The sequence below is a fragment of the Solea senegalensis genome, linkage group LG12, assembly GCF_019176455.1.
Source record: "Solea senegalensis isolate Sse05_10M linkage group LG12, IFAPA_SoseM_1, whole genome shotgun sequence".
Classification (NCBI taxonomy): Eukaryota; Metazoa; Chordata; class Actinopteri; order Pleuronectiformes; family Soleidae; genus Solea; species Solea senegalensis.
The window spans coordinates 17,494,737-17,520,264 of NC_058032.1; the positions used below are offsets into that span (position 1 = coordinate 17,494,737).

The following is a 25,528-nucleotide window of genomic DNA, read 5'->3' on the forward strand; positions in this document are numbered from 1 at the left end:
TCAATAAATGCTCAAATCGCTTTTGTTCTTACCCTGAAGAATTCTTTGGTGGAGCCGGCATCCAGTGTTCCATAGGCGATTTCTGTCTGCTTGGCCAAATCCTCAGCACTTTCTATAGGAGACACCATCCTCTCCACTGTCAGGAAGGCAGCCAAGTTGGCAGTATAGGATGAGATGATGATAAGGGTGAAGAACCACCACACGCCTCCCACAATGCGGCCTGACAGAGAACTAACAACAGAAGGACAGAACATTTGGTCGAATGGAAATAGAAACATGAAAGGCCAAGACTGCAATTTTACATGACCATGTACACTTTAATTCAAAAAGACTTTCTCTTGTTATTCTAACAAACAGAGTCAATTCTGCGTCAGTGTGAGGTGACTTGGAAAATGAACAGATGTGGTCGTTTTTCTGACTCAACACATTTTCCACACTATCAAGAAAATCGATCTCAAAACCTCGTGATGTCCACATAACATACATTGCATCACACGTGCCCTGCACTCACACACACACGCTCATCATTCCACTGGGCTGGCAGAGCTTATAGTCCAATGTGCTCAGGAAAGATAACCAGTTCCACAAAGACCCACTCAGCTTCTTGCCTGCCAAATTAATCTCACTTTAAGAAATGTGCCAATATGTTGCATGGAACCATGCACATTAATTGTTGTGGATTAACAGAGGGGAACTCGTAGCCACTGCTCTAATTGCACTTGATAAAAAAAAAAAAAATAAAAAAAAAATGAAAAAGCTATGTTTTTGGTGCAAAATCCCCTGAGTAAAATCCCTGTCTTTCATCTCTGCACGTCTCTGCAACTTAGGAGAAGTCAGCCAGATCAGAAACAGCTGAAATCGTGTTGCATTACGTATCAGGGCCTCGACACAGAGTGGTGGAGCTTACACAATGAAAATGACACAAATCTGAAACAAAACAAAAAAAAAAGAGAAAGGCTTTCATGATTCACCTTTGCACCGTCAAGCCAAATGGAGCATGAACATGAAGGCAAGATTAAGTGCGGGGTGGGTGGGTGCCTATGGTTTGTGGGGAGAGAAGCAAAACATAATCACTTAAGATGCTTTTCAGATGACGGGTGGATGATGAAAGAGCCGTCGGGGAGCAAGTAGAAAGCAAACACAGAATGGATGCCGAGCCTTTGAAAATCAGCCGGGAGACAGCAGTAGCTGTCTGCAGTGTGCGAGTGTGTGTGTGTATTTCCACTTCTTCACTGATCACTGCACAAATGCGTGTGGGTCAGGTTAAGCTCTGACAGTGAAGTGAGAAAATCACCATGTATTTCCAGACATCGTTGTGAATATTTAATACTTCAGCAAACTCTTCATTAGCAGGTGGCAATCAGAACTTAAAAATACTGAATATTTATATCATGTTCCTGTAAAAATACACCAACAACAATCAACGTGTGTTCAAGCAAACCTTCCTGAGTTACAAAAGATAAATTACAATTACAAGTCCTGTATAACGACATATCATTTCCTCCTTGGGCCATAACCTTTATCACCATAAAGTCTATCCTTTATATTTTGAGTTAAGCTGCTCACAAACAATGAGACAGACAGACAGCCAAAAATGTAACCTCCTTGGCAGAGATTGAAATCTTCATAACAGGGGATTTATCGTGGATTACTTGTAATACACAACATGGGTTTTTAGCTAAGTGTGCCTAATAAAACTACATGTAGTGTATGTTCTCTTGACAAACTGGTCACGTCTGTCCCCACATGTACCAGCTCAGGCACACAGGTGTTAACTGACTGAGCACAGCACATCGTTTGACCCTGAACGTTCCACAGTGTGAAAATATGTCAACAGGGTCAATGAAACATCTGTGAAAATGTAAACATTCAACTGAAAATCATACAGCAAGTGCTCAGCCCTTCAAAGGGGGACAAACTGTATGATTACAAGTTCACATGAATGCAGCAATAGATGCAGAAAATATGTCAACATGTCCAACTTCAGGATTTACTTTTAAAGACAGTGCTCTACAACCTGTGAGAGGGCACGTTCCACAGGGTTCATGTGGAAACAATATCAATTTATCTAAAGCTCTTACTTTATGTTGCAATTGTTTCTTTTTTATTGAATATTCATAGTATGTAAGTGGAATAAGTGAGTGAGACGCAGGGAGAGATGGAGGGGTGAGAAGTGGATAGTACCACCAGAGGCTGATAAACTCCTCGGCTCTGACTGCTGTTTGCCTGCAGATGTGACAGTAAACAGCTGTCTAACCCTTTTCTCTCGGTCGCCCCTTTCTCCTTTCCTTCTCCCTCCATCCGTCCCCTACGCCCCTGCTGTGCGCTCTGTCTTCCTCTCCATGCGCTCAAAGGTTGACACGGGTTTGTTTGTTTTTGTTTCAACAGCAATGCAGTGGATGCAAAGATGCAGAAACTTTAGTTCTGTGTGTGTTGGTGGTTCTACTGCCTTTGCTGAAAAGAGCGACCAACAAACCCAGAACTGTCACTTCCTCTCAGTCTGATTCCCGTTCCTCCTACATTATCACGGAGCCGCCGACTCCGGTGCTTTGGTAAAACATTAACTAAAGCCGTCTTAAACAGTAAGGGGAATCGTTCAAGTAGAACTGTGATGTCATAATCTTGTTAAGGCAGTGATTAATCAATTATTCATTCTGCCTTTTTTTTTATTGCATTACCATGAAAAGGAATGGGAGCAGCAAAGGCATGAGCTCAACAGCAGTGATGCGCATATACACAAACAGCTGCATATGTACAGAAGCCTGGTGTGTATCAATAGTGCTGAAAAGTTTGAATTTGAAATTTCTTGTTCAATCCATTTCAATTTAGCTGTTCACAGGTCACACGTTAGAAAATGACTCATTTTAGAAGGCTTTAAAACACTTAATAATCTGATGGTAAAACAGTGACACCAGCGTAGAAGAAACTACTACGAAACAATGGAAACTCCTCCATTTGCCTGTGGTTGAGTCTCGTACAGGCTTTGTTCCCCGTTGACCCGAGAGAGAAATAATCTGCTCCTGCACCGACTCCAACCTCTAACTCTGTTCCCCAGCAACATCTCTGACCTTTGCTTTTTGCTGAACACCTCAGTTCCACTGCATGGTGTTGGGTTTATGTCCCACAGTGAGTCATCAAAATGAGTAAGATGGAAGGAAACAGCTGCTGTTGCGTCTGGAAACCAGAGGTTACGACAGTGGTGAGACTGAACCGCAACAATGAGCTGACGGACAGCGAAACAGCCAAACTACAGAGACGCTGCCTCCTTCTCTCCCACAAACTGTGTTGTAAATATAGTAGCCGAGGTATACACTCAATCTGTTCAACTGCCGGTGAATCCAAATGACATGATAAAGAGAACCTGAAGTTCAAACCGAGCATCAGAACAGGGAAGAGGTGATTTAAGCGACTTTGAATGTGGTTGTTTGTGCCATGTACGCAAGACCATCTCCATGGTTTACAGCGAGCAGCAGTTTTCTAGAGGACATGTAGTGGAGTAAATAGAAATATAAGTAAAAAAGTACATTTTGAACTTATCTACAGTAACTGTTCCATTACAACACTGTGTAGAATTTAATACTAGTAGCACATGCTTTTGTGCCCAGGCCTTTTTTCTCCACATGTGCATATTTAGTAATGATGGAGAACAAAGTAAACAGGACAGCGTTTCTGTCAGATTCATATCTTTATCCCATAATCTCCACCCACAGCTACCAGAGATTCTGCTGGAGCACTAAACTCTCATTAGAATTCCCCTGGCTGGCCTCCTCTATTCAATATGGTAATTAGCAATGACTAATGACTTTAGCAAGTGTAAAAAATGAGCCATAATGGTCACATTACAATGGATTAGGAATTACAGAGATTTCAATGAGAGAGAAAATGGTCCCCAATTGTGGTGTGATTCTAAGACAAATTTGGTCAGTTTTCTGCTACACTGCTTTTTCTGTGTCTTAAAAATCAGCGAGACAGCTGTACGTTTGTCAGTAAATCAGATCAGACAAGATTGGCTTTGTGACAGTCAATCAGGGAAGACAATCTGAGCGTGAAAAGCAGATACAGTGAATATACTGTATACACACGCATACAGTACACGTAAACGTCGGTGTTAAAACAAGTCTTAGGTGTTAGTATGTGCTGACTAATAGGCCCCTGCTGTGGTGAAGTGCCAGAAATGCCCTTAGCAACCACAGCTTACTAAAAAAAACAAAAAAAAACATGACAGAACTGTGAGGGAAAAAGCAATGATAACAGCAGAGCATCATCTGTATCAACAGCAGATCACAGAGACACAAATACCACATAACACAAACAGTGTCTAAAGTGAATAACCCATCTCACACCTGATTTCATTGTTTTTTTTCGCCCCCCTCCAAAATAAAGGCAGCGCATCTCACAGTCTTCTTCCTCAGTTGTGTGCACACAAACACTTGGTTTCCCCCAGTCTGTATATGCTGGGCTTATATCACAGTGTTAATTAACGCAACCTCAACTCCACCTCTGCTGCATGTAAATGTTACAAATAGAGAGTTATTAAGCCTCTGGATTCCCTACAGTCTCCTCAGCTAAAAAACAGCATGTTTAAAAACATGCATTATAATGTGCTCATGTCAGGGTAATTATCCGGATAGTAGTAGAAGTATTCATATAAATGTAATTACCTTTTAATGTAATTCCATATAGGTCACTGCGGTTGCAGGAACCACACGCGAGAGACCTACTCTGGTCCTCAACTAAACATAAAGGAGATGCAGAGAATGAGCTTCAGAGGCAACGCATGATGTGTTTGGTGAACGCTGGGCCACAGGAAACAACGGACAAGGTATGAAAATGCACTGATCTGATGCTCATCGTGTGTTTCCATTCTGTGTCGTGACGCGGCTAAATGAGGCTCTGGATGTGGATGTGTTCCAGGTTCATACTATGATCCAACTTTTACCAGGCTACTATGTGACGACACTAACGTAGAGGTCCAGTGTATAAGACTTAGTGACATCTAATGGTGAGACTGTGGAGTGCAACAAATGTTGGACTCCTCTGCTCAACCCCACCTTTCCCAAGGGAACTATGGTGGCTGTTGTATACCAGAAAGGACTTTTAAATTATTTCACAACTCTCTCCACTCTCCCATTTTCTCTTACTTCCATGTTGGGTTATGCATCAGGTTTATGTAGACAAAGATGTTTGCCGTCTATCATGCATGGTAAGCTGCCACTTCGGAACGCGAGTCCACTCGTTCTAAAGTAGGAAAATGTCAGACGACAGATGACAGGCTGAGTAAAGCAAGCTCCTTAAGCACATAGGCTCACTCTCAGGCTGCAATTGTATTTCTTTTTAAAAATCTTTTTTTTTTTTAAAAAGGCATTGTAATACAAACATACTAATGGGTACTCATTTCTGTTGTTATTATCTTAAATGCCCTGTAATGCTTTAATGCATTTAATTTCATTCCTACTTGATCATGCAGTGGAGTCGTGGAGCATGAACACAAAACAATGGCTCTCCCATTTCCGCGCTGGTGCAAAGGAATCGGTATGTTTGAGATATGACTCAAACCTTCATATCTGTGTCTCTCTGCACGCTCGCCGAGTGATATCATGGATGCTCTCTTAGCCTCAAGGAACCTGAGATAAGTCAGTGCTGGTTGAGCTGTGAGGCGCCCACACACATACGCACAACCTCTTAGTCACTCCCGCATGCAGACGCAGATACATCACTGCTGCTCAGGGAAGATCAATACCATCAGCAGACACATGAAGTGACTTATAGGGTATTAAATCCGGCTGTATAATAACAGAGAGGTGACATGTGTTGGGGCTCGAGTGCCGTTCCACAGACCGGAGACACTTGATGTGAAGCTGCACTGCTATGAAGGAAAAAAAATCTGTCTCTTTATCGTTGCCATGGCAGCACACTCTGCACTCCAAACAGTACAGCTGAGCTGAGAGAGACTTTAGTCATCGCACTCCTCCTCATCTCCCTCTCTCTGTGTTTGTGTCTATAAGGGCGAGCACCTCTATAGTAGGACCCAAGTGCCATTACCACGGGAAAGCTCTCGTTTCAACTTATCAGCTCAAAGACACAGGCCTGCCATGTTTCCAAACTATTGCCAGTGTTTCATCCGGTTCCAGGCAGATTTCCCATAAGGCTTGTAGCCTGGTGTTTAATTCATGGTTGCAGAGAAGACATTCACATACCATCACAGCTTGATTACAGCAAGCAAAGAAAAGGAAATCCCTTGGTGCTCTGGAAACATACAGTATGCGCTCCTCTTTGTGACTGTGTTTTAAATGCAGATTTGACAGATCATACGCCTCTGAGGGGATGGTGTCCATGTCTCTGTACAAAGTGTGATGTCCCTGTGAAATCCTGAGGGCCTGCATGTGTGTGTGTGTGTGTGAGAGAATGCGCATGCATGTATGATCAAAAGTTGCCTTCATGCCATTTCCAGATAAATAAAACATAAGTGATGCTGTGAACTAAAATGAACCATCTCTTCATAAATAAATCATTCTCTCCTATCAAGTCTTCCCCAACTGCTTTGACAGCAACTTTCTCACTCTATAATTATGTAACTCCGTGGTGTGTCACACAATCTAATTTATTGTTGTTAAGATAAATAACAACCGCGTTACACCTAATTGATTCCTGTGCAAAATCAATAATGATTACAAGAATCCGCTTGGTTTCGTCCCTGTGGGCTTGATTAGCAACCACACAGCCACTTGCATCCAATCAGATAACAAAAAAAAAAAACACATTTATGATTTCATGAACTCCATAATGCCATGTTTGTCTGGGAGCAAGGGAGTATTTTCCACAGATATGCAAAGTACAGAGTGTAAAAGCTGAATACAAAGAAGAGGAGTATTTTATAATTAACATGGACACGTAACAGCAACTGATGATAAAAACACTGCCAAGTCTTAGAAGACAACAAAACCTTTTTAGGTCTTCAATTTCATTTTATGTTTAATCAACTACCATAACTCCAGTTTTTTGTTTTAATCGAACACTAAGAAGAGAATCATTTCCTCTTCCTCTGCATACCACTCTCATTAAGACTCAGTTGAAAAGAGTTAAAAACCAGATTGACCTCGTCCCACAGAGAAAGTTATGTTGTCATTATTTGCCTTAATTTCATTACCGTCCAGTGCTAATGAAGCTGCAAGCAGGGACCACTCTGTAAGCACACCATGGAGAGGCGTTCAAGGACACACTGCAGCCAAGTAGAAAAGCATTAGCTATGGTATGGAATTTACGATAAACCAATATTAACTCAAAACATGTGGGTATGGTAAATCGTCATGTGGTAAAACTATGTTATTAGGCCTGCAGAGGTCATTTAGTATCTTCTGTAGGGAAATTAAAATAATATTTTGCATGTACTCATTTTATAGCAGCTGTAGATATACATTTTCTTCATTGAGCAAAATAAATAAATAATGCAATAGCATAAAAGTCAAGGAGGTGGCAGGCTATTGAGCCTACTGTTGGCAGGCATCAGGGGCAACATGGGTTTAAGTGTCATTCATTGTGGCGATCATCCACTTATACAAATATACTTGCACTCAATTTCTGCCAATAAACCTGCCTAAAGTTGCACACCGGACCTTTAATAAAATAATAAAGCACATGTGTATGTAAATATGGTGAATTGTTTTTGTTTTCTCATGTTTAGCACTTCAAAAAGGAAAACAAACACGACTCATGACAAAAAAAAAGGACCTTCCCCAGGTTACCATCATAGACCACATACACAATCCATTATTGAATGATTCTGACCGCCAGACTGAGAAATTGCTGGTGTGGCAGGCAGGGTGTGAGTGACAGAGCTGATTTATTTCAGGCTACAGTCATGTAACAGGAGCAACACAGGCACTGAGGAGAGGAGACAAGTCCACGGGGCCATGCAGTTCACACACACACACACACACACACACAGAAATATACTCATCTGAAAACACATCCACTGGAGGACCATCATGAACCCACGCCTTTTTACTCGATTTCTCTTCCTGCTGTGAGCTCCCACCTGACAAACTTTGTATGGAAACTCAGAGTCAAGTCAAAATCCACAAGGTCATGTTTGATCCAGGTGGTTGCTACGGTAATATATGAAGGCAGTTACATTGCAGTGATGCTCACGGACTCACGCCAGCTTTTTTTCATTCGAGTGTCACTGCTGTGCCCAGGGTGGAACAACGAGTCAGGCTGCATTTAACAACTCTGATTGTGACAAGATACTAAAAACCCCCCCCCCACATATTATGTTACTGTGAAAGAGATAAAAACACTCTTGAAGGCACAGCAGGCAGGATGTGTTTTGACAGTATTGATCAATAATTCCATACCTTTTAGGGTAATTTAAATCAACTAATCTGAGAATGAGACTTGTCTCCAGGCTCTGCCAGGGAAAAAAAGCTGTTCAGAGAGTGACAGGGCAGCTTCACTGGCTGTTGTACAACTACTCTGCATAAAAGGTGACTGAGATGAAAAAGATTTCTTCAAGCACTGGCAGCAGCTGCCGATGCTGCTCTGAATCCTAAACAATGGAAAGACTCTCAGTGAGAGCGGGACAATAAATGCATAAAAAAAACCCACACGTGTCATCATCAGCGGAGATAGATTGCCTCAGGTCATCTATCACTTCTGATTCAAGTGCGTCTGTCATTGCATTGCTGCATTTCCCACAACATTTTTAACAACCTGCGGATGGAACTGAAACTACAAATTTAATTTCCCACAGTAGCTGAATTTTGAGTTTTTAGAAGGAAATTGAGATTTTGGTGTCGTCCATTAACCATTTTCCACAGGTCAAAAACTTGTTAAATCCCTGGTTTAAGCATTTTTTACCAGTGGGAATGTGTTTAATCGGCAAATACTCAAGAGTCAAATGACTCTGCAATGTAAGACCCAGGTGAAAACATTAATTTTCTTCTTGGCTTCTCTATTTTCAAAAGATTTTCACCATTTATGGTCCAATACTGTGATGTGCACTCATCCCCTGGCCATTGGCATAGCAATTATCCATTAGCATTAATGATTGCAGTGATTTTTAAACCCAGGTTTTAAAATCCTGTGTATATCCGCTCATTTCAGTGTGAAAGAGGATTATGTCAAATGATAGATATATAAAGAGTTTCGGGCCACTGGTCAGATCTCTCTGTTGTGTGACTGCAGGTGATAGTCAGCTGGTGATCACTTATTCTGTGACATTAAAAGGCTATTAACACTGATATACACCAAGACTTTCCTGTTCTCCTGAGTGTATATAAGACATACGACCAGACATTCTGAAAGTCTGGCAGAGAACAAGCGTGTGGGTCCTTCTCTCTTGAAACCATGACATGAAATGTGGAAACAGAAAATGTCAACAATAAAAGCATTGGAGGAGAAATCTGGACAGCATAGAGAGCAGAGAAGACCGAGGTGAAGAGAGAGGGAGTAAATGAGCGCAGGGATGGGATGATAGTGGTGGTGCTTGTGATGGTGGGTGGGGGCGTGACTCTCAGAGTGCACCTGTCTGCCGAGATAAACACGGGAAGGGTCCGACTGCACGGACTGGGGCTTTATGGGAAGGCCTGACTGACAGTGCTGACATTTAGAAAAAGCACAGTAAACAAAGGTCTCACAGAGACAAATAGCAAGAGGAGAGGAGACACACACGTGTTAATGTACCGTACACGTTAATGTATGAGCTGCCTGTAAGCCTTGACACACAGATGCCTTTTCGAGTGGTCCAATCAGATCCAACGGCAGAGGGGAAATGAAATACCTCGTGATTAATCCAGGACATAGTGGATCATCAGTGCTTTTCAATGACCTTTCGTCTCCTATCATCGGAGGAGCATGATGCGGGATGTGCGCTTCCAGAACATTCTGTTTCCACCTACAGGCCTCTGTCACAGCGGACGTTTTTGACATGTGACAGGGAAAAGCACAGGTGTTTCCATGAAAATGAATAATGGCTGAATTGAAATGAAATAATGTCATCAGCAACATCTGGTCTGTTCCCAGACATGTCAAGAATGTCTGCTGTGAAAAATGCTTCGGATCGAAAGTGCACTTAGTCACCTTTGAGACGATAAGTGGCACAACTGATTCATGGAAGGTCTCGCTTTATAATTAAGCCCCATGTCACAGAACAGAGAGGTCACACCACCTGCATGAGACGTTGCAAGTAGTCCTAAAATAGACAGCTCAAATGATTTTGGAGTGTAGTTTCAACATGAACACAACATGTCCTGTACCCATTTCAAAATAAAAGCACACTGGAGTTTCTGTAGGCATCCAGTGTAGCCCAGTCCTATAAATATATGATGATCAGGTAACAATTGCTGCAATATTTATGTCCCAGTACTATATTCACGCATGACTTTGACTCTAACACCATAAATCATGTGTTTGAAAGCCATGGCACACTAACACATTTTTAGAATCCAGTGTGAAGAAGACGGAGACAACAGAAATGACCCAAGACTGCAGCTTCTTATAGGAACTATACAAACACAGCTGAACACAAAAGCAACATAAAAGGAGCAGACACATATTTTTGACACACATGATGAAACTGATCAGTAAAAGCAAATATCCCAAATCTAATTACACATGTAAACATTGCTTAAATACTGGTTTTGAATGATGTTAGCTCACTGCTTTCATCTGACAACACATGAACAATGACATGAACGTGTCCTAGTGGAGGAACTGGCAGTGCTTTAGGAGTTACATCAACATGCAGCTCCCTCTGTGAATATCTGCTGTGCTAACTGGAGCAACTAGGTCACCCACATTTTCAGAGGGAAGATGTTTCCTTCAGGGCAGAATTCAGTGGGGTGAAACATTTGCTGTGTCGGTTTTTTAAGACACAGCGTAGACGACAGCATTCTGATCGCTACAGTGCTCTGCAGCTGCTCGTGTTCTTCATCTTTTTGTTTGACAAAAGCACACTGACGATGAGGATCACCTTGGAAGAACGCGGTAGGTAGAGAAAACTATCCGACTTGGATTCTTAATATGAGCCCTTGGAGCTGCCACCCTCATGACTACCTGAAACCTACATTCACAAGTACCAGTGCATGTCTGGGAGCAGATCCCAAAATACTTGAACCCTAAGCTGTTGCTGTTACTGGGGAGAGAAAATTTGTAATGAGTTTTGTCACATTTGTCTTGATAGTAGGTAAATGGGCCAACAGCCTTGTTACAGTAATTATACGAACTATGATTAACTGTGCGTTGCAGCCGGGCAGATTTGCAGTCACATGTAGCATCACCAGGATTTGCTGCAAGGAATGATCTGTTTTGTCCTGTTTAAACAGTCAGGGGTCTGGCATCAGGGGAGATTGCTCCCCTCAAGCAAAAACAGATGCATACTCTATGTCATACTAATCAGCATTAATCCATGTGTGGTCATGCACATGTATAGTAACACAAATCTGCATGCACATATAAAAAATAAAGTGTACGCATGTGAAGAGAAACCGCAGGGATCAGACGATTTATAGAAGCGTGTTTACATATCCTTCCTTCCTCCCTCGATAATGTGTACAAGAAAATCAATAGTTATTCGATCTGTATTTTCAGCTCATAAGAGAAGAAAAATGAGACAAAAGGCATCGTCCTGCATGGAAAGCGGTGGCGTCTCCGATTAAAAAAGTAAGTAAATATCAGGACAAGGCCTGTGGGAGTAGAGATCCAGAACCTTCATCATGTACTGTTAAGGCAGCAGCACCCATGTGCCTTCTCTCCCCTCTGATATTTGTACACCTTAAGAGCAAAGTGGAAATACACTCTGTAAATGTCACACAATGGAAGGCAAGATAAAAAAGAAAAAGGTTTTTTTTTTTTTAACCTTCATCCACTCAATCAGGAGAAGGCTGAGTCAACACCGCTGACGCTCCTCAGCAACACACTTATAAATAAATACAGTCAGAACGGGCGGCTTTGCAGCACAACATGTTTCCCTTTTGTTGGACACTGATGCAGGAGTCAGTTCACCCACCCCATCAAAAAAACTTAATGTGCTATCCAGCCATGCATTTGTTTCATTTATTTATTTTATTTGCTGATTTCAGTACGATTCAGAATGGATTGTTTTGGCACAGTGACAGTTAAAAAGATAAAAAAAACCACGGACGTCTCTATTTGGGGAGATGCAAGGCAATAGTTTGGCACTGACATGAGGCAGATAATGCTGCACTTCTCTTTATCTGTTTGTCCAATATAGGGTTAGTGCCAGGACAAGATGAGAGTTGCCTTACTAATGCTTTGTTGTTTGGTTTAATCTGCACAAAACCCCATCTAAACCAGACCTTGTTTATTTTCCCACTGTGATTCATGTACAGTTTAAGTAAATACGATTAAACGTGTTGCGTTATAAGCTTTTAGATGTGCTCATGGGTGAACATGTTTACCTTTGGACCAAGTGAGATTAGCTGTTTAACTTCAACAAATCATCACTTGGCTCAGGATTCATTTACTATTCAAACATGAGCGATAATCTTTTAACACTCAGGAAGAGAGAAAATGTCCAACTATGTCTCCATTCTCACAGTCTATTGACGACATGGTGTAGACATTAAACTTACACAACCACTAGCTATGTCACCACAACCGTTACCTCAGATATTATCCGATGCCAAAAATTCTAAATATGCTCGTAAAGGGAGAGAATACGCAGCAGTGCTCAAGAGAGCTATAGGCTGAATGAAGAGAGCACAGAGAGCGATTGTGTTTGTTTCACAGTCAAAGCCAAAAACCCAACAGCTAGAACTTCTTTGTCGTCGCACCGGTACGACATATATTCTCAGTCGAAACGCACGCCTAACCATTGCTCTACCATTCCAAACCATACTGTACCAAACCAAATAGTACTATGCTGGAAACACAGTTTATGACATTAGATATCAATAAAATCATCCTTTCATCCATAAAATAAATCCATATCTTTAATTGTGTTTTGACGAGACAAAACTGAAATCGTCACTACTTCTAACACTATGTGTTCCAACTTACTCCAAGCACATAATTCTGCTTTGTACTGTTTCTAAGTACAACAATATCATTTTATAAAATGCTTTAACAAGGGATTTGATTCTTTTTGCATTGCTGTCAAATAGAGTAGGTTGAATTGTGTGACTGGTCTTCGTATCTACTACATTTCTGGCATTGTGACATCCATAACTTCCACACTTACTATACATAATGTATATGCAGCTTAATATTTAAAAAGACAAGAAGCTCCAGGTCTGACCTAACCTGTCTCTGCTGGTTCAGAGCCCACAGTGCTCATACTGACATTATCTTCCCGTCTCCTCGCGTTGGTCCCTCTGGAAAGCTCAGAAAGTCGACCTCAGTGTCTCTAATTTCAGACACTTAATGAGATTTTTAATTGGTGACCTTTGGAGGATGATTTCATAGCACAGCGCAGGAGAGCACTCGAGGGGAGCTAAACCTAACCACGCAATATTCGATTCACACCAGGGTCCTAAGCCTTTCAATCTAATATTTGCCTTTACCCACCGCCTGAGTGGTGTGCAGACAGAGAGGCATGACAGACGGATAAATTGAGATTTTAAATAAAAATGAACATGTTTTTCTAGTCCCGCAGGTAATTACAGATTTGAAACATGGCACAAAATGTCTGAAAAGAATGAGAATAAAAAGGCAACGCTGTGCAACTTGGCCACATCATAAACTCCCTTTGCTGCTCTTCATGCAACTTTTATCAATGTTCTGCTTGACAAGTGACTGACAAAAACGAAATCTCAACAAACAAACCCCAACTGAGTTGAACAAAAAAAGCAATGCATTATTTTTGAAGCGTTGGTGTCGCAGACAGAAACATACTGTACGTAGGTGGCGCTGAGTGTCTTCTCTTTGTGTATCAACAAGCAAAAGGAAAGGATTCAACGGGATGGAGTGCATGAAAATGTATGAACAGTTTTGGCCTTGGTTGCTTACCGTGGGGAGATGTCACATCCCTGCTGCATGAAGGCGCCCAGTGAAAACCAGAGGGAGTTGAAGATGCCAAACTCGTTGGTTTGCTCTTGGCTCTGCTGGTTTGTGTTCTGCTGTGTTGGGGTCTGGCCCTGCTGCACTCCATTAGAAGCTGAAGCTTGGGTGGGAGTCTGCGGCTCACCTCCCTCCTCGTAGTCCTCGGCGTGCCACTCGTACGGGCTGAACCGGCTGACGAGGAAGAGGACGACGCTCACGCCGATGTAGGCAAACACAATGCACATCCAGATCTCATAAGCCAGGGGGTCGAGGAATGAAAACACACCCGGTTTGGATTTGGTGGGTTTCTTAATCATGATGGAGATACCCAGGGACATGAAGGGCTTGGAAAAGTCGATGACCTCTTCTCGGACCAGCGTGATGGTCAAAGGAGCCACAGCCACATCCGCTTTCTAATGAAAGAGACAATCGTCAGTCCAATAGAACTGAACACCACCAGCAATTTGTTATATTCTTAAAGCCTTTGCACCATCAAGGGCAAAACAACTAAATGGCACAAAAATGCATGTTTTACTTATTAAAAAGTGAAAGAAAAGTAAAATACTGAGACACAGACAACAGTGAGCAAAAGAGGAGAATACACTGCACTTCACTGACACTTTGGAAAGTTAAGGAAGAGTTGTCTCAGCTGTGCACTTTTTGCTTGTTTGAATATTTTGAATGTCGTATTGTCAACAGTATTCATTCACATATGAGTGGTTAGATGTTAGAAGCCCAAACTGTGAAAATACTGACCTCAGTCTGTAAAAATAAAAGCTGCAATATTCTATTTCTGACGTACAGCTCACATTAACTGGATACAGGTTTAAAAAAACTACGATAAATGTGCCAATAATTAATATATCTGGTGTGCAAAGGCCTCCAGATGTGTTTGTTGAAGGTAAAATAGGTTTTTTGCAACACAGAGTTTTAACAAACACCTGAAGACTTACCTATACCTATATGCTTGTTAGCATGTTGACATCAAAGTAAGAACCAGATTTATGAAATAAAAACTGGGGCCATTTATGGTACAGCTATTAATATATCATTAAAAAAAATATTTGTGTTACCCATCAAACAAAAAAAGGTGTGATGCTCTTCGTTTCCTGTAGTGTGACAACTATTACACTGGAACAAACAGTTGCTGCTTTTGTTTCTGTCGCTATTGACGACAGAGATGTGATTTGCTGTTCCTACAGCTCAAACTGACGTGGGAAAGACACTTTTTGAGTTTTCAGCACCTGATACCTGGAACAATTTACAGTCTGTTCTTCAGCGTCAAAACCTCGTTTAAAGCTCTGGTGAAGATTCTGAAGTCCAGGATGTTTGGCTGCATGTGTTTTACAATGAATAATCCTGTTAATCTGTGTTCTTTTACTGTAACTGTGCTGCTGCTGCTGTCTGGGCCACGTCTCCCTGCTTAAATAGGTTCTTGATCTCAATGGGAATAACCTGGTTAAATAAAGGCGAAATAAAAAAATCTTAAATAAATTGAACATTTAATAATTCCAATTCATACTTAAAAGTTTTATAGGCGTGAGAAAACAGAAGAGTGAGTAATTTAGAGCAACGGAGATATTAAGTTTCAATAGTGCTGGAGTGATGAGTGTGTTGAGTTTGCCATTTTATGTTATAAACATGAAATGATATTAGTGTAAATAAAACACAGAATTAAAAACTGCGTCCAGGTCCAAACTAGGACAAATCAAATTGTGTCATGTTAAGATACATAAAGTGAACGCCATTGCGTTGCTTTTTTATAATGTCAATCGATTTACCAATGGAATATCCTCCATATAATAAGGGCAAAATATCAATATAGCCCTACTGTTTCAAAGTTATATACACATCAGTCGGAGTACTCACAAAAAGAACATACATGAGGAAGATGATTAAATATTGTTGAAATTATTTTTCGTATAGTAATGTCCATTTCCATCTGCCTTACCTTACCTTTCCTCTGCTGTGTTTCAGTAGAACTGCACATAGAGGCTTGTATTTGAATCTGAGCCAATCATTAGCTGAACTCAATAAGTGTTATTAGATGTATTAAGCTAAATGAAAGGGGGAAAAATATTGTTGCCATGGTAACTACATGTTTGATACTAATAAGTGTTAGTTAGAAAAAGTTAAAAGTTAAAGTTACTTTTTTCACCACCATGAGTAAGATGCCGTAGAGTTCTACATTGACACATATATCCTTATATAAAATAATAATCTTTAACGAAACAAAAACCATCTCCAGACAATGACTTTAATGAATGAGGACAATTTGATAAAAAAAACTGGGGAGTGTCCTCCAGAAAACAGGGATGTTCTAACACTGGGCCTGACTACAGCTGTGTTCCCACTGAGTGGAATGGTAGGGCATGCATTTTTTTGCATTTCCATTAGAAATAATAACAAAACAAATGGTTCCATTTTTGTCACCCTTCACCCTTGGAGTACCAGAGTTAATGGTATGGTACGGTCACATCAGTTTCTTCAGTGTTTCTTCAATGTCCACAAAGCCTGATGTCTTGACGCACAGCAAACAAAACAAGCAGGATACAAAGCGAGCTGCTGGAGGTCCTCCATTGTTGTCGTGTTGTTGTTTGTCGTCGTTGCATCGGCACGACATTACGCTATGTATCTTGCTGACGCGGGCATCAGGCAGAGCCCACACCCGATCATTCCAAACTGTACCGTACCGTACCAAACCATGATGAAAACACAGCGTGAGACCTCACAGTGCTGCTACTTTGTCAACCTTTGAATGATCGTTTTAATTACAGGTTCCAGAATAAAAGACAATCAACATCAAATCTATGTCGACTCACCCCATACACAAGTTCGCCCACCATGCCGTTCCACATCTTGGACTCAGTATCTCTGGCTCCGTACTTGCCGTCTGAAACTATCTTCAGTTTGTACTGGTATCCCACATGTTTGGCTATCTCTGCAGCCAGCTCCACTATGTAGCCCTCGTATTTGTCATTTCCCACAAACTGCTCGTGGTTCTTCTTCAGCATCACATACGGAGACTCCTGTCAGATGAGAGGAAGCACATTTGTTTCTTGTCAAAGAATTGATTTAAAAACCATGTAACATGTTTTTAAGGGTAAGCATTATTACGACTAACATTTTTCTGTGTGTAGCTTAGTTGAACAATAACACTCTTTTTAATTTTGAAGACGTGGATACATACAAGGTTTTAAAAAAAAACTTCTTACTGGGTCCAGCATACTGTATAACTATATAAAAGGTTTCTAATTAAATTCTATGAAATTACAAGGTATTATTTGGGCTTTGTTCCTTGAAGGTATGGTGTGTAATTTAAACACAAAAGGTGTATAAGAAGTATCATCACTGAAAGGAAGGGTGATAAAATGGAGCAGACTGCGAGGAAGCAGAGGAATTGGGTTATTAAAGCTGAGAAGACGGTGAATCTGCTCGAGAGGAGTGTGAGCGTGTGTGTGTGTGTGTGAGCCATGTGGAGGGTGAAGCATACGCTGCTAACCTCTGCTCCAGGGCCAGGCTGTTCTTGTGATATCACACTGACATTTGTACATCTCACACTGATTGGGTATCCTGAGAAATTACAGCTGACATGACATCTGGGGCCTCCCTTTCTTTTTCAGAAAAATGCATCTCACGTAGAATTCCCATGAGTTTGTATTGTTCGCCGGCACGAGCTGGGCCTCAATTCCCGCACGTTGTTATGTGTGCCGGCTTCTAGCAAAGGCTGTGCTGAGCTGAGCAAATCCTGACACCATATTTCATCAGGGTCTGGAGACAGGGTTGGGGTTTCCTCTGTGTGTTACAATTATCTGGGTTCTTCTGCACTTTATGGTTGAGGTGAAGGTAATCATTGTTGTACATGGGAACCAAAAGCCCACTGGTAGATACAGAGAACCCCAGGGAGACAGTGGAGGGAAAGGTCTGGTACACAGCGCTTTGACAGGCTTTTCACACTCACACTTGCAGTAAGAGAAATAAAAAAAAAACAACACTGAAGCAGACAGATGCACGTACACACACAACCATACTGAACCGACAGTTGAACACACACACACACGCGTGTTTATGTAGAGATACGACATGGCATACAGAACGTCCTAGAGGACTTAGTCTCACTGACCTCAAACTGCTCCACTGAGATCCACAGCTACTCAACCATGTAAAAAGTACTACACACATACACATGCAAGAACACGCACACAGTACGTGGGGGAAAATATGAACATACATATGAAGTATACTGAATCAAACAAAACACTATATTAGTTATGACTGATATGTAGAATCAACCTGTTTTTAAGTTACATAGTCAATATTCCCTATAGAATGTTCTACCAACTTTGCTGTTAAATAAGGATGGAAAACGGTATCAATCAGTATCGGTCCAAGACTGGTCAAAATCACTGGATCAGATATCGGACAGATAAACAAAATAAAAATAAAGTGGTATTGTCCCATCTCTCATGTTAAAGCTGAACTTGCTTTACACTGTTTGTACTCGTCTATGTGTTTATTATACTCCAGAATAATATCCATTTTTGTCCTGGCTTCCTTTTTTCGGGAAAACTACAACATTATAATCTCAATTTCCAGAAAAGTTTTGAAAACATGACACTGACAAAGACACTCAAAGAAAGTTGGGACACAAAACGGTAAAAGGTTAAACACGTTCCATTATTAGCCAGTTATTACAGGTGAGGGCATTGAGACTGAGTATAAAGGGAACATTTAACAATGGCTTAACATTTGCAAGCAAGAACTGGCTCACCATTTTGTGCCATTTTGTGCAAGAGAGTTCAGTCAGTCAGTTCAAAGACAATGTAAGATTGCAAAGTATTTAGGTCACTGTCTGCAGTACATAACATTGTGAAAAAGGGAAATCTCAGTGCATAAAGCCAAGGGCACAAACTGCTGCTGAATGCAAATGAACAAGGAGCTATAAGACAGTATTATATGATAAACCACACAAACACAAAGGTCAGTATGTGCAAAATAACATAAACACAGAATTAAAGTGTACCCAATTAAAGAACATGGGTGTTTTCTTCAGTTAGAAAAGTCAAAAGAGAAACAATTTGCTCTTGAATGTCACTTTCTTGGTGAAAGCACATAATATAAAGTAAAAACTGAAAGTAAATCCAGTGATCGCCTGGTCTTGCTGTAAAGCCACAATTGTGAAGCTTGTGTGTTCCATTAAATATATTTCCGCTTGACTCCTTCAGATTTGGTGTTAACCCAGACTTGGTCTGAGTGTATCAGGCTGGAACAAAAGGGATTGAGGGGGAGGAAACATGAGGTGATAACAGAGACCTTGGGAAAACAACATGCTCCCTCAAGCAACGACTCAGTATGCACAAAAGTTTCAAGGTGCAAAAAGTCCACGGCTACGCTTGCAGCCCAGTAACTACACCTTATCTTTTCCTAAGGTTTCCAGACAGAAAACCAATTTATTTTCCCAGAGTGGGGACACTGATAGCAGATTATGTCAGAGACAGTATTTTTAGGTCCATTCTCTTGGAAAACCGTATGCTTTTAAAACAGGATATTCATGTTATTTCAATTAGATGCCAGTTTCTACACAAGAGTCACAACTAAAACTCCAACCAAAACTTAGAAAAAACTTTTTTTTTTTACAAAAAAAATATTAATTAAGATTCCATACGCATGGATGAAGCCAAAAGAAGTGTGTGTGAGACAGAAAATCTCAAATTTCTTTCACACTTCTCACTTCCTTTTACTGCACTGCATGTCAAAATGAAAATACTTTGAAAATGATTTCATCAGCATTTCAGTACACACAACAACTAATCTCAAAGCAGCCTACATTGTTTAACTAAAATCCAGTTAAATCAAGTATGAACAAAGGTTGTGATTATTACTGGTTTAGAACAATTTTTCAAAAACAATAAAACCAATCCCAATTTGTCATGGAGTGGGACATGAACCAGTGATGAACCCATTCTATTTTGGGGTGGTGTTTAATGTATTTATTCTTATTTTGAATAAGACCCTGTGAAGCGATGAAATTGTCACTTCACTAGTAACGAGTAACTTTACCAAAAAGTGTTTAAAAATTAGGTTTCAAATGTGAAATTTAGCCAAACACACAACCACTTTGTTGGGGACCAAAGTCTGCAAACATTTGTACAGAATATTATTATTATTACGTGAATTATCTGGTATTAAACCACTCGTTTAACAAACATATCATTATATTTATATCATTACAGTGTGAGGAGAAATATGTTAACTATGGCACGTGAGCATCATGAAGAGGAACAGTCTTTGCTTCTGTACTGTTGTAATGTTGTTTCACATGTTCACAGCCACTGTTTTCTAACATATATAATGTGTTATGTTTAAACATAGTGCTGATGTCTTAAGAATACAATGATGTCACACATGTGCGGTCTGTGTTATTATTGATTATTGCTGCATTTATTGAATGTACCGAATGCTGTAGATAAACGTACTGCATTCAAATGTGGTTGTTTTACGTTCTTCACACGAAGAGTCAATTGGAACAGTTACATCACTCATGTCATATTCATAACCTGTTCACTTTAGGTTTTCTGAAAGCCAAGAGTTCTGAATGTCCTGTAAACAACTTCCCTCAGTGTAATCTTCAACATCGATAAATTATGAGCTACTTAGTTGTGGCAGAAAGTGGTCGAGAGCATCCAGCTGATTTTACTTCAAAAGAAAGCTCCTCTTCACATGAATTTATAAGGGAAAACGTAACCTTACTTTTGGTTGTTTGGACCTGCTGGCACTCTTATTATATATTATTTAGTGAGTTAGCTGTGTTAACGTTAATGCTGGGGTTTATTTTGATTCAGCTACTCAATGTGACAATCATTGTGGCACACACTGTTCACAGAAATTCACTATATCTTAATAACAAGTATGTATGACAGGAAAGCAGCATTACCAGATGATTCTTATTGCTAATGTCACAGGATACGATGATAATAAAACTGTATTTTGTGTTTGGCTGATGCGACGTGGGCCCAGAGTGAAAGCTTGCAAAATGAGTTCAAACGAAGCAAACAGTTGAAATCTTTCACCCTCTCACGGTGACGATCAGCTGCACACCCACTGCCTTGCACGATCTGAAGTCGCCAGCAGAATATCTAAAATCATCTGTTTTTTGTTTTTTTTTTAAACACCCATTTCAACCACACAATAAAGAGCTATGCTTGTTCTCATTCCAACAAGATTACATGGAGGACGAAATGCCCAGAGATAAAAGGCATTTCCACTTGAAAAGTACAGCAAAACAACCAAACCCTGCTCTGGAACATCCTGTACATGTACAGACGTGTAAACTACCTTCAGTATTATCCTCTGCTGTATATCATTCAGTATGTACTTTCTTTTGAGAGTTTGTCAGATTGAATCTTCTTTCCTTTTCTCAATCCCAGACTCCCTCGCAGCCCTTGCAAGCTCCATCTCTGATATATAGGCCAGAACACTTCGCACAACCTGGCCACGTCTTGTTGAACAGCCCAATGGTGACATTTGAGCCAAATAAAGAACGTGGCAGGAGAGAGACGTGAAGGACACACTGACACTGCACAGCCTCAGAGGTAAGAGCTCATAATGTATCTTTATAACTTACGATGTACAGTAAGAATTTGTATGTATGTATTTACAGTTCAATACAAAACGTGCGCTGGAACGCGATTAGAACGTGTCACTAGTTTGTTCAGAATCAGCTGATCGGATCGTCTTGAGCGATTTTTGTATTCCTGTAGTAGCCTCCGTATTAAAACTCCCTATGGGACAGTTGCGGACGCTGGGCTTCTGCATGATGATTGGAGGAACTTTCTGAAAGGCGGACCGGTTTTTGATTGACAGCATTGCAGAATCATACACAACAGCAGAGCCTTTTCTGCCTCAGTCGTGTGTGGATTTTGTGAGGAAAGTCTGTAGACGAAGAGCTGGTCGTTGTTTATCATTTCCTTGGCAATACAGTCCATTTTTGTTTGTACATACACATTGTAAATGTTGTGTTTTCTCGTTGTATCTTTGCAGAATTTATGGATAGATAACTGGGCCTGAAATGAGCTTCCCCGGTTTCCCACTGCTCTGCACACACGACTTCGGCCAAATTCCGAATCTCCGTGTGTTGGAGAAGAGCTTATCGTGATGACAACTGAGAAGCAACGTCTATCAGCGTATGTATACGTCTAACTCGGTGGCCACTGAAGAGCAGCTGTCTTTCGTTACGGCTGTTGCTTCCATTTTATGTGACTTGCTCCACCGAGTTTCCCTGGACAAATACGGATCGTTGGTCTGACAGGTTGTAGCTCCATCCAACTGCATACAGAGGCCTTTACATCTACATCTGCTGCTCATGCTCTTGAAAGTGGGAGATAACTAAACCCTTTCCAAACTTGTACTGTGAGATTGAGATGTAGAACTGACATAAATACATAATGCAATGCATTAATATTCCAGTAATTTAAAGAAGTTAAGACACATTTCTGGACTTGTACTGAACCTACAGCAGAAAGCGATTCTGTCTCTGACTGCAACTCTGAGCAGGCGTCAGACAGATGGAGAGAAGTTATAGCAGAGTTAAGAAAGGAATGAGACGAGGAAGATACAGTCACATCATGTCTGCTGAATTCTTTGGAGAGCCTCGACTATAGAAAAACTGTTTTAAAAAGAAATTGACAGAGTAATACGCTGTCGACTGTCTTAATCTCTGTCTCATCTCACACAATCCGTCAAACCTCTCTGTTTGACACTGACTCACCAAGATAGTGGTGACAATGTAAGTTCTGTTCTGGAGTCCGTACGTCTCGTTGCTGCCTCTCATGAAGCTGGCGGTAGTCACATACTTCTCGTCTTCATTCCAGTAGCCAACCTGAAACAAGCAGAACATGTCACAATTCTGAATAATAACAAAAACAACAACAATAACTGTCACTTGTCACATCATCATTTACACAAATGTTCAGAGATTATCATCTGTATCTACATTTGATCTTAAACATTACAAGATGTTCTACCATTGTTGAGCTAACACTTTTTGTCATGAAAACTACAACATTATCAAAAAAAATTCTCTGCACTTTTTCCCCACTTAAAGCTTATATTTATGAATAATCATAACATCACTTCAGGGCTGTTATAAAATGCAAGTCTCACAATCCTTTGTTCATTTTGGTACCGTTTTTGTCTCTTTAAAGCTCATAAATACATTAACAACAAGAAGAAAAAAAAAAATAAAAATAGTGAATTCAGAGCTTCAGGTTTACCTTCTTGGGTCCAGATGGGGCCAGCTCCATGACACTCACGGTGTAGTTAGTTCTGCGACCTTTCTCGTTGAACTGAATGTGTCCAGTCAATCCATCTATACGAACCTACGACGCAGTTACAAATATTAAACAAGTGTCTTGCAGACTTGAACTCACCTCAGGTAATAACATTCGTTTCCTTCACGTCAGCACTGGCGGCAGGCATTTGCATGTTGTGCTCACATGCCATGCATGTTAAGTGTGGTTTTCATGTGCTTGTGTAGTATTCATTTGTGAGAGCCCACAGTGCCGGAGTTCCTACAGAGGTGAATGACAGATGGTGTGCGTGCATGTGTACAGTGCAGAGTGTTTGTCTTGGCAGTGTGATGGAGTTAATTGAGCGAACGTGGCTTCAATCTCCAGTCTATCCTCAGGCAGATGGCTGGAATGACTCTGAGCAGGCCGCTGCACAGCCACTCTCCAGACTGAGCCTCGAGCTGCTCTGTGTGCATGCACACACACACACACACACACGTGCAAACGCGCGCATGGCCTTGCAAACATCTTGAATTTATCATACACAATGTGGATAGGGTTCCCGAGTAAATAATTAAAATACGAGATTTGTCTTTTTAATTAGTTTAGCAGAGTTTTAAATGTGAAATAACTGCCCTTATTCCTCAACATACACAGATTCAGATGCGCGCGTGTGCGTCTGCGTGTGCACGAGACCAACAAGTCTCAGAGCCAGCCCTGCATTTCCATTTCCACTGCCAAATATTACATCTCTAAACCCAATTGCTGATGTCATATTCCATGATGATCACAGCTGAGTGTTATTGCCCGCAGGTTTTGTTTACTAGCCATGATGTCACATTTGATACTGGAGAGCGCTCCTACGACTTAATGTGAACTTTACACGACAGAATGAGACCTAATTTGTTCAGCCAGCACCAACTCAGGAGCTGTTAGCTAATGTGTCACTCAAGAATTTGTGTGCACCGGTCCATGTATGTGCATGTATATATGTGCATGTGCTAGTGTATTCTTATGTACGTGTGCAGACCTGCTGCAGGGCTCTCTGGATGTCTATGCCTTGTCCCCAGGGAGCTGGCGGGTTGGCAAGACACTCTCCAGCGTTGCCCCTGCGAGAAATGTCTATCCTCTGTCTCCTTAGGTTTTGAAAGGCCGTGGACATGACTTTCACCCCGTCGTACGTTAGAGCGCCGGTGTACTGCAAAAAAGAGAGCAGACAGTTTCAACAGAAGCAACGCTGATAAAAAACGGATAGCGGTCTTAGCTGAGGGGAGGCGAGGCATTTCGTTTTGACTCGGTGTGAACACAAATGTTTAGATTTGGAATTAATCCTCTACCTCAGCTGGTTGGACAGTTGTTAGAGCTAAAAATCAATAATCATTTAACGGCAGAAATCCCACAATCTGAATCAACAAACTGAGATAAGATTGCAGTTAATCTGCCAATGTATTTTAATGAAAATCTTTTCATGACTTTTACCAAAATGTGGCTGAAGGGCATAAACAACACCCTTTCAAGCATGGTAAAGGCAGCCTCACACAGAAACTCATTGATCCAAAGTGTGACAAAACGACAGAAAAGAATGAGTATATTCCCTTCTTAAAAAAAAACCCCCAAAAAAAACAGATAATGCAAGATAAAAGAACAAAGGGAGAATAAATGCAAGGATGAAAGTTTCTTACTTTGAGTCCACTCTTGGGCAATTTGGAGTCTTTATTGTCAAACTCCATCCACTGCTGGACGACACGGCTGACGCTCGGCTCCGAGTTGTTGACGAGCTGGAAGCCGGTGATGTTGGCGCCACCTTTCCTCAGGTCTGTCAGGTCAATGTCCAGGAAACCCTGAGACGAGGAGAAGAACAGGCAGGGAGACTTAGTAAAAGTGATATTTATATTCATGTGTGGAATGGTTATTGTGAGGAAAGTGGAGTAGACAACTAGACAAGGCAGAGAAAAACAAAAAGCCATTCACATTTAAGGAGTTGGGGGCTGCTAAGCCTGTGCGTACACACTTACTGATCCCTGAAAATCACTATCAACGTGCCACATCTCATCTATCTATCTATAAATGTCTGTCTGTTAACTGCATAACTATCTAACGGGTCACTTAAACATGACAATTAACTTACAAAGGGCACCAGTGTGTCAAGTGCTTATACTGTGATGTCATTTGGATAAGTAATGCAAGCAATATCAGATAAAATGCCACAGAATATTGCTAAAATACGTACTAACTCACACGTC

At 40.9% G+C, this 25,528-nt stretch overlaps 1 protein-coding gene across 11 annotated transcripts in view; it reads right to left on the reverse strand.

Annotated features, from left to right (window-relative positions):
- Window positions 1–25,528, reverse strand: part of gria1a (glutamate receptor, ionotropic, AMPA 1a) — a 74,975-nt gene that overhangs the window by 12,323 nt on the left and 37,124 nt on the right. For all 11 annotated transcript variants that reach the window (XM_044039939.1, XM_044039949.1, XM_044039938.1 and 8 more), the window contains exons 6-12: window positions 24,968–25,126; window positions 24,316–24,483; window positions 23,271–23,375; window positions 22,766–22,876; window positions 16,821–17,027; window positions 13,966–14,411; window positions 33–231 (exon numbers count right to left, since the gene is read on the reverse strand). In XM_044039939.1, coding sequence (XP_043895874.1) covers window positions 33–231; window positions 13,966–14,411; window positions 16,821–17,027; window positions 22,766–22,876; window positions 23,271–23,375; window positions 24,316–24,483; window positions 24,968–25,126 — 1,395 coding nt within the window. The remainder of the gene's footprint in view (window positions 1–32; window positions 232–13,965; window positions 14,412–16,820; window positions 17,028–22,765; window positions 22,877–23,270; window positions 23,376–24,315; window positions 24,484–24,967; window positions 25,127–25,528) is intronic.